Below are 10339 nucleotides of genomic sequence, written 5' to 3' on the forward strand. Positions count from 1 at the left end.
TCAGGGTGGAAAAGGTTGGTTCTTCAAAAAAAGCCCAGTCTGCTTTCACTTTATGTATTTTAATTACCTTGATTATTGTAGTGATTTTTGTTTTGTGATACTTTACATTTACAAACTGTTTTGATCCCCCATTCCAACACTGTGTTCCCACAATAATCAAAACCAACAACAGATTTTTTTTAAACCCCAAGACACTTTTATTGTTCCACTTATGAACATTTCCATTTAAGCTCCTCATGCAAGATTTTTCAACAAGCAATTAAATCCTGCAGCAGAAAGAGCTGAGATGAAATTAAATCGACACGGTAGGCTTCTCCCAGTCTGAATCCCTAAATCCTTCTTCAATGAGCATTGGTCCGTTTCTCTGCCCATGACACTGGAGTGCATAAAGAATGTTTAAAGAAGGAGAATCTTGTGTGGTGACGGTGAGTATGTGGTCTCACAATGTTTGACATGAGGTTAAGACGACACAAAAACATCGTGTAAAGATTCCTCCATCTGTTCCTCCTGTACTGGTGTCTCAGTTAAAGGAGAGGTGGCTGTGCCAGCATCAGTGGGTCAGATAATCCAGGTGTTTTGAGAAGTTTTGAGTGGATCTGAATGCAGATTATATTGGGCTGACCAGACAAACATCCTTTGGGTGCTACTGTCACTCACCATGCTTGTTACAGATCAATTAAAAACACAGCAGAGAAGGGAGAAGTTTTGTGTAAATCTGTGAACTCTTAGTGACAAAAAGATACTACAGAAAAGTTGAAGGACTCTGTCTTTCCTGTTATCAATGTTTCTTTAATTTTCAACAACCAAAACCATGTTTTTATAAATTGTTAGACACTTCAAAGCCATTATCACCCCTTTACTTCTTCCAAGGATTATTTCCTTTGAATATATAGAGATGGAGATGGAAATAACAGGAGCAGTTTACTGTTTCATCCAGAAACATTTTGAAGTGACACAAATTACAGCAACCGGTATTCCCAGGATAAAGTGCAGTAAAAAGGAGACTAAACAATTTAAGAGAGTGCTGCTCGGCAGGATCACTCTCCGGAGCGACAGCAGGCCCTGAAGCCACACTGCAGGTTCTGGCATCCGCTGGCTGTGTCTGCATGAGGACCTGCAGAGAAACACCACACAGGGGTCATCCAATGAACTGCATGGTAAAGGAAAATGATAGAGAACGACAGCAAAGGGGAAACCTCCTGGGTATGAAAAGTAAGTGTTCTTATTACTTAATGACTTTAACATAAGTCCATAGTCTGTATAGACTGTAAGTCTAAAAAATGAACATTTTATAGTTATTTTAGCATCTTCATTAAGGTCTTTGCACACTGAGTCAGTTTTTTTTCATCTGAAATTGTTACACATAAAAAAAGGATGATCCCATGTTATGTTAATTATGTTTGCACACTCACGCTGAAACTTTCATCCATCATTATTTTTTCGGAACAGGTTTGATTTTTGCGTCCACCCATCTTAAAACGATAAACTTTCACATTTTCCGTCACATTTTCTGTACTTTTGGGTAATGTGTGTCCGTGTCTGTGTGTGCACATACCTCAAACATACAGACAGCTGCTGCTCAGGCTCAATTGCTTGATCACTGCTTGATGATTCCATTTTTCTTATACTGGGTCATTTTGCAATTAATACAAAAATAAACATACTGGATGCAGTGTGCAAGGTGTTTTGGCGTGACTTTTTGGATTATGGACCCCCCCCCCCAAAAAAAAAACAGACACAGTGTGCAGACCTTAAGAGTATTCACATAAAAACCTATGAAAATCTGAATTTTACCCAATAAATAAAAAATATTTTACAGAACTATTCAACCCTTTCTCAGTCTGCATGTGAACTCTTCAACTAGTAGAAAACACTGTGATAACTTAAGGCCAGTTTTGTGATGAAGAAATGCTTTGGGATGCATCTGGGTTGAGGAGGGACATGCTGCAAACACTTAGTCCTGTAATGTTTGTTATTGTTGATCTAACTCACTGAATTATTACAATGTCAAACAATTTAATGTCACATCTAACATCCTTCAGGCTTTGTTTTAAGGTGTCTGTCTTTGTCAAGCATGATGTACATTTTTAAAGTTAAGGATTCATAGAAAGTAAAATGATGCTTTCAAAGGAAATACCTTCTCCTACTTTTTCCAAGGCCCTGTAAGGAGCTTGATATATAATATATTTTTGTGTAACTACAGAATGGATGAATCTAGTGCTTTTGAAAACTGATAACCCCTCAGCTCCCCTCTTGCTCTGTCCCTTGTATTGAAATTAAAGTGATACTCCCGGATGGAACAAGTTGGGTCCTATCACAAGGTTTAGGGCAGAAATGACCTCAACAGCAGTGTTTTGTGCAGCAGAAGCCCAGGGCACACGCAGCAAACACCCCCTCCCTGCTCCTCTGCTGGTTTCCTCTGCATTCAGACGGGGCCAATTTTTACTTGACCAAAAACACAAATAAACGGACTCCCACCGAAAAAATCTGATATCGGTCTGCATTCAAGCTTTATTCAGAGAATTTTCAGTGCATTACTTTCACACAAAAACACTGCTAAATAAGGCTCTAGTTCTCATCATGTCTCTTCATCCTGGCAGACTACCTGCGTTTGTTTACATCTGGCACGCTGCGCGCGCGGACTGATACAGTAAGTGGCGAGCGCCTTGTAGCCAGCTGTGGCTCTGCAGCGGAGGTAGCGCCGTTTTACGACACGCTGAAAATTCTCTGAATAAAGCGTGAATGCAGACCGATATCAGATTTTTTCGGTGGGTGTCAGTTTATTTGTGTTTTTGGTCAAGCAAAAATTGGCCCCGTCTGAGTGTAGAGGAAACAGGTAGAGGAGCAGGGAGGGGGTGTTTGGTGCGAGCGCCCTGGGCTTCTGCTGCACAAAACACTGCTGTTGAGGTCATTTCTGCCCTAAACCTTGTGATAGGACCTAACTTGTTCCATCCCGAGTATCACTTTAAGGCTCCTTATATTAATTTCTTATACACAAGGTAAGAAAGCTCTTCATACACTTTCTATCCCAGTGCTTCAAATACACGTTTATGACATATAGTGAATACTAAAGACGTCTCAACTTTCTACTACAGTGGCTACTTACCTTTGACCTCAGTGTCATCTGTTACTTACACTGGGACAGGTAAGTTCAGGTGCTTTCAGGTGGGGTTAGTCATGTTTCAAAGTTTCCACACATCACAATAAATTCTCTGTGACATTTTCACACAGAGTCTACAACAGCAGAGCTTCTTTAAAAAGTACTGTAAACCATTAGCATGTGCTTTCTGCCAATCAGAGAAAGAAAAAAAAACGTTTCCCTTGTGAACGTTACCGTTGATGTTGTCGCAGTAATAGAAGTGTTCATCATTGAGGGAGGGACAGGCTGACACCAGCTCCTGCAGCCCCACCTCAGTGATGAAGAGGCAGCCCGACAGGTTCAGATGCTCCAAGACAGGAAGTCCTCCACGCTGCGAGAGAGCCCTGAACACACACACACACACCATTATAGCAACAACAAGGCGGATAACAATAGATCACTCAGGACATCTCTGAAAGATAACTATGTTGTTGAACACAAGTAAGCCCTGCCTCTGTAGCACAACATGTTCATTATTTTTACTTTATTAACTTTAAAGGAATGTACTTTTGTTTAACTCTCTCATGTATTTATCAATACTTTTAAGTCTTTTGTAATACTTTATCATTGTAGCTGATACACTTTGAAATCAAATAAGAGATAAAGTAGGCTCTTTGCTCCAAGGTGTAGGCATCTGTGATTGGCAGGTGGTCACCATAGCGATATGGCTGACAAATGAGGCATAACAAGGTGCATCTATCCTGCACTGGAAGAATTCTCGCCTCTCAACCTAAAAACAACGTGGGCCAACTGAAACATCAAACTCAAGGCTTCAAACTGTTACTCAATCAGTGACTTGTTGGGAGCATCAACTTCTTCATTGCCCTCACATTTTATTCAGCCACGCTGAATTGATTTAATTTGTCTGATTGATTTAAATATCTTCATTTATTTTGTGAAGTTCTTCTTTCTCAGTGTTAAGCAACTGATATTTATGCCAGGTGGTATTTACCTCAAGCCAAAATCCGTGACTTGATAGCATCCAGAGAGGCTGAGAAACCTCAGAGGGCGTTTCGCCTCCGACTGGTCAGTCCTTTTCTCACACTGCAGGGCCCCCAATGAGGAGCACTTAGTCCGAAACTCTGCAGTGCTGCTTCTGAACGTGCCTGACTCGCTCTGGGGCCCCGTAAAAGTCCTGAGGGCCATGTCACCAGAGCAGCAGGTGGAGTGACCACAAAACATTTCCCCAGACATGGTTAACTGCTGGTGCAGGTAAGAAGCATTTGAGCTAGTCCTGTGCCCGCGCCTCTTGCTCCTCCTGCAGCAGCATGAACCTCCCACAAGCTGAGTCTCTACAAAGCTCTCTGCTGCAGCGACTGACATCCCACCACGACGGCTCCACTCTGCAGCATCTTCAATATCAGCCAGGTCTGAAGAGTCAAGAACCCACACCTGTGTGGGGGTGCAGGCAGCGCCCCATCGGCCAGTCCCCTGCTTGAAAATGAGAGCCTGATGCTTCCGCACCACTGGATGCAGGCCTTTCTCCTCCATGAGCGTGATGGGTATTGGAGAGCTTTTAAGGATCTTTGATCGTTTGCCAGAGCAGGTAGAAAATGTGCTGTCACCTAATCCAGCAGAAAGTTTCTTCAGAGTGTGATCAGTAATTTTTTCACATCCCGACAAATCCAGATGCTCCAGAGAGAGACACGCCCCCAGAGGTGACCAACTGAAAGGGAAAGCAACACGGGGATCAGTGCTGAATCCTCCCACTTGAATAAAGACATGACGCAGAAATCTCTGTCATTGCTTTTGATAGTAACCTGTCAAATGCTGAATCTGTGACATCAGTCTGGGTCAGATCCAGGTGAGTGATGTTGGGGCAGAAACTGAGGATCTGGCGCACCTGAAAAGTTTGACATTAGAGAGTTGGCATTGAGCTTACAACCAGGTGTTCAGTTCCAGCGTAAGAAGACTAAGCCAGGCTGCGTACCATTTTACTTGAGACTGTAGAACTGTACGCCAGAACAATGGACTTGACAGATGGACCCACAGCTGGCAGCAGGTTCTGAATAATCCCGTTCAGGAGCCTCTTCTCACGTCGCGCCATGCTGATTGCCTGAGAGCCCTGCTTACTGCCTGACACCTCTAAACAGACAGAGAAATAAACAAGAAGACTCTGTTGAGGAACATGAGTCATTTTAATCCTCACCTTAAAGAAAGAGCGGCCAGGAAAGAACAGCTCAAGGCTGCATTACAGGTCTGTTAACTACCTGTATCCCTCAAAGTTGTCTTACACCTAGAAGGAGGACTTTAAAAATTGCAAAAACAAACTCTGAAAGAATTAACTGACACCAAAAAGCACATGTAAGAAAATATGGAGTAGGAGGATAATGGATTAATTAGTTTTAATTTCTTTTATCTCTAACTTTAATATCTGCCGCATTAACAGCACTGATCCTCGCATTTCTAAGAGCCTGAAGTGTTATAGCTCAAACCAGCTGCTCTTAATTCACTGCCTTCCTTCTGAGACCGTCATACACACAACAAATTCAATTGCTGAAGCTGCTAACTTAGCAAAGCACTCACCAGACTCATCAACATCAGCATCTTCATCCCACTCCTGATAAGCCCGACCTTCATTCTGCCGACTCTTCACCCACTCCTCATCCGGCTCCTGATCCAGATCCTCAGGGGGACCCCTATAATAATCACCTAAAATAGCAACACAACCATTTATCACAAGTGCATTGACTCTTTATGTTCTAATTAGGGCTGTCATTTTAACGCTTTAATTAGATTGATTAATTACACCGCAAATCAACGCGTTATAAAAATTAACGCAGATTAATCTGGATCCCAAACCCGCGAGGCGTTCAAAGACGCACTTAGTTTTAAATGTCTGGCATTTACAAACCGTGTGTCCTACTTGGAAAAAGAGGCGTTCTCGTCAGATTTTCAAATTTCCGACGTTCCTTAAATGTATCACACGTGACGTCAGCAACATGCTTTAAACCGGAGGGAGGGAAGCGAGAGGGATTTGTGACTGCCGTCCACATTGCGTTTATTCATACGTCCTTTTTGAAAATCTGCAGAAAATCAACCGTTTGCTCTAGCTCAATTCTGTAAAAAACAGATAATTCTATACTCTTTACTGCATTAAACAAGCCCTGGATGATCGATATATATCTGTATTTAAATCTAAAGAATTCTTTGAAAATTTTCTTCCATCTTCCTGGTGTCATGTTTCAGCTTGGGGCTGCTCTGCACCAATGAGCAACAGTTTGTGTGTTCAGAGCATGTAAAACTGAAAATACTTCACTCTTCTTTCATCCAAGACTTGAATTAAGTGTTTTGTACATAGTTCCTCACAGTTTTTAGCCTGTAGCCCTGGTTCTCCTGACCTCATAGAAGTATAGAAGTTCATATTGCAGTGAAAATTGAGTCCACATCGAGTAAAAATGTGACAGAAGCAAAAACCGTCCTAAAAATCAAATCAGCTTATCTTAGGTGCAGGACTGTGTAGATTTTGTAAAGAGAGAACCATAAAACTTTGTTCATGTGTTCCTTATGCATCAGGGTACCTTAAAATGTGTTGTATAAATTCCCACCTTATTTTTAAATATTTTTTTAGTGTCTTTTAATGTAATTTGAATGTCCTGGAATTCTTTTTTTGGGGGGGGGACCTTAAGCAGATATGAGATTTAAATGCAAGTAATTAGATTAATTAATTACAAATCCTGTAATTAATTGGATTAATTTTTTTAATCACCTGACAGCACTAGTTCTAATTAATGAAATAAAATCCAACACGAGCTTCTTTAAACATCACCCACCTCTGGCCCAGCGCACAGGGTACAGGTGCCTCCACAGGGAGCCAGTTTTCGTCAGTTCTGACCATGGGCTGCACACCTGACTACAGCGACACAAGTCTTCAGGGCCAAGATAGTGAAACAGCCTCAACATGATTTCTGAAGGAAGCTGGGAGATGTGAGTGGAGGAATTCCAGTTTTTTTCCAGCTCTGAAGAGAGTCACAGGAGAATTTCACTTACTACTGAGTAAAACACTAAAACTGTGAAATGTACCTTTATAAAATGTCAGGAAACAACATCAAAATTGTGTAACCGTTTCCTTTCAGCTAACATTTTCACATCAGTTTCTTGAACAACTTCTCATCAAGATAATATGCAGAAGAAAACGATTATCATTTTGGCCTTCTCTGGCGTAGTTAACATTCATCTCAACAGGATTACACAGTGTTAGGTAGGAGCAAGCAGCCTTTTAACAAATGGCTTTATGCCCTCTGTCCTGATCATATCCACACAACTAAACGTGTAAGGCTTTACTCACTAACCATAATCAGTCTTCTCATGATCAGCGTATTTAAAAGCTTTGTGCAGCTCCTCAGCCTGGCTCCACAAGCTGAAGCCCTTCAGCACTTCCGCAGCACAGTCCCACTGCTGTTGGCTGCAGTGTTGTGCTATCACCTGCTTCTTGATGTCCTTGAGCTCCTCATAGGTGAAGTGCTGCATAAGCATAGGCTGAAACACCTGCAATGAATCTCTTTAGGTTATTAACAGCTTCATACAGAGCAGTGAACTTGGCTCTGAAACAAGTTTTTAAAGTTCTCCTTGCATTCATTTCTTTCCAAGGACAAGAAGTCTTACCCATCTTTAGGAAATCATACTTTGAAAGCATTTTTTTGCAAAAAAGGAAAGAAGTGTAAACATCTTATACCTCTTCTTCTTCCTTCATGTGAGGCAGGAAGTCTTGAGTGAAAGCTTCCAGTCTCTCCTTCAGCTGCTGGGCATAGTTGAGCTGCTCATATTCGCTCTACAAACACAGAACATGTTTTTATTCATTAAATCACAATCAACCATTTTAGTTTAGACTTCTTGGATTAAAAAAAAATGAGCAATGCAGTCTTTCAACAAGTCATTTACTGCAGACATAATAAGATTTTTAGAAATGGTTGTTGGACTTTGCAAAAACATCATACTTCATATTCTGCCCAAGTTTCGTAAAATTTTGTGAAATTTCCAAAATCAAGCTGTAAATAAAAAGGAAAATGATTCACTATGCCTCTAGTTTAAGGAAATCATCTGTCTTAAAGAACAGCAAGCAGGATCAAATTCTGAAAAACAAAATGTTTCTTCTGTTTCACAAACTGATGGCAACAGGGTGGATGTTAGGATTTACATAATTGCATCATTCTGGAAAGCCCATTTTTGGGTTCAGAGAGAACAATAACTGTTCTCTGTTGTTAAGCAGATCACAAAAACAACCCTGCCCTTGTCAAATAACTCAGCCCACTTCTTTCTGCATCTGGTCTCTCAAACGAAGAAATAAAATCTTGAGGTGTAACGCCAAACTTCAGAGAAACAGGATTTGATATTAATGACCCTTCATTTAAAAGACAGTTTTTTTTTCATCTTTACAGCTGGCATGCAAACTGAAGCCAGTAGCTTTAAAGCTGGTCATACTTAGACATTTCAACAACACAAATTGTTACATCTGACAAACAAGTTCTAATGCAAAGCAAAACCTGGAAACATGACAAACTTTTCTTAATAAAGAAAGAACAACAAAATATTTCACTTAGTTAGTCATGCAGTTAATTTGATAATACTGAAATTCCAGTCTGTGAATTAACTTAAGTCAAAAGAAAAAGCACTGCATTGGTCATTCGCCAAAAATTCCTGAGTCCTGTGTGCACTTTGTAATAGTGTCACAAATATATGATTGGTAACAGTAACACCAGTAAATGTAATTAGTTCCTTCCTACCTCTGTGAAGTGTTAGCATATTTACCTTAACGTTGTGCAAGCCTTTTTCAAAGAGGGACAACATCTCTGACAGTTTGTTGTCGGAGTGCACATTGTACACAGTGCAGCAACGTTGCTCCAGCAGCCCAATGATGTACTCATTCTCAATTTGTTCATGCATCTTGAACTCCTTAAAGGTGGCACACAGGGACTTCAGAAAGGAACGGAAATCATTGTTGTTGGAGAAGTTGGTTTTCGACAACTGTAGGAGGATAAAATGAAAAAAGTAAGAGCTGTCACCATGGAACAGATCATTATTTCTGAATACACCTCTATTTTTGTTTTTTCATTGATAGATGTAAAAACTCTCTACCAATGAAGCGCAAGAGCTGCAGTGCGAAAATAAACCCAGACAGCTAACATAACAACACGCCGACGTCACAGTGTAGCTGCGTATCTCTAGCAAGCACACCCTCCTTATATAATCAAACAGCACATCTGAGCAGATATGAGATGTAACAGGAGACTTGGAAGAAATATGGAAATTCCATGATTGTATACGGTCAGTGCAAACACTAGAATTATAATGGTGACACCTACAAAATATTGCATAACAAGCAAAACAGCTAGTTAGTTAAGCTAGCTGAACCAGTTAGCAAGCCTTTGCTACGAGTGAGACGAGTTTTTAAAATCCAATCTGGCCGCTACATGCACCATGACTAATACCATCGAAGTAATGATCTTGAAACGAAAAAAAAATAATCACAAGAGCTGCAAAACTATTTAACTAAAGTCGTGAGAGGCTTGTACAACAGTTTAGCTGCCTCACACTCAGTGCTACAGCCACAAGCTAGCTTACATGCTAACTGTCGTTCGTTCGTCTGTTGGGCACACGGCGTTGATGTTAAACGCCAAACTCACAATCCACATCTAGTTTTACGAACCTTTTCGCAGTATAGGCCCACCAGCTGCTTCATTCGCCAATGTGGGCCAGTAAAGACATCCACCTCGTCCGGAAAGGGGGCCATCTTCACACACTGAGGCTCAGTGCGTCATCTGCTGTGGCGGCGATACAATCAGACAGGGAGGCGTGCGCGAGCGAGCTACGTGACCAGTGACCACACGTCACATATGAGAAAGAGTGGAAAGCAATAAACACTGAGTATAATTTTTTGGTGAATCATTTAGGCTTTTTTTTTACTGAGAATTAAAGGTATATGCACTCCAACCAGCATATATGATTTAAGAGTCTTCAGAAAATATTTAAATCGAAAAACAGCAAGAGCAAAAAGTAGTATCTGGCATAGTACCAGCTGACTGGAATATGCCAATGCTTATTGTAATATTCCATTTTTTTTTATTCCAATGAACCCTTTCCATCAGTGGTATACCATAGCCTAAGTCTGGTATATCCCGTTTTCTGGCTCTTGCAAACAAGAGCCAGAAAACGGCATAGACCAGAGGGATGTACCGCTTTTAAAAACAAGTCTTAAAACAA

The 10339-nt window shown here is 40.9% G+C and overlaps 1 protein-coding gene across 1 annotated transcript; it reads right to left on the reverse strand.

Moving 5' to 3' along the window:
• Positions 1-89: 89 nt before the first annotated feature.
• Positions 90-9959, reverse strand: fbxl5 (F-box and leucine-rich repeat protein 5). Its single transcript, XM_074667709.1, has 11 exons — positions 9786-9959; positions 8888-9103; positions 7815-7910; positions 7432-7627; positions 6913-7098; positions 5666-5791; positions 5070-5224; positions 4900-4982; positions 4092-4805; positions 3335-3483; positions 90-1114 (listed from the first exon to the last, which is right to left on the reverse strand). The coding sequence occupies exons 1-11, from the start codon at positions 9867-9869 to the stop codon at positions 1038-1040; spliced, it is 2082 nt and encodes a 693-aa protein (XP_074523810.1). The 5' UTR covers positions 9870-9959; the 3' UTR covers positions 90-1037.
• Between the last annotated feature and the right edge of the window lie 380 nt (positions 9960-10339).

Source organism: Halichoeres trimaculatus, unplaced genomic scaffold (genome assembly GCF_033239565.1).
Source record: "Halichoeres trimaculatus isolate MK-OKI-2021-1 unplaced genomic scaffold, fHalTri1.1 fHalTri1_scaffold_4, whole genome shotgun sequence".
Lineage (NCBI taxonomy): Eukaryota > Metazoa > Chordata > Actinopteri > Labriformes > Labridae > Halichoeres > Halichoeres trimaculatus.

Excerpts from the sequence above, each read along its gene's own strand:
- fbxl5 (XM_074667709.1), bottom strand. The coding sequence starts at position 9,869 with ATGGCCCCCTTTCCGGACGAGGTGGATGTCTTTACTGGCCCACATTGG. Across the intron at positions 9,104-9,785 it reads TGGGCCTATACTGCGAAAAG|TTGTCGAAAACCAACTTCTC; the intron begins GTTCGTAAAACT and ends ATCCTCCTACAG. Across the intron at positions 3,484-4,091 it reads GTCACGGATTTTGGCTTGAG|GGCTCTCTCGCAGCGTGGAG; the intron begins GTAAATACCACC and ends GTGTGTGTTCAG.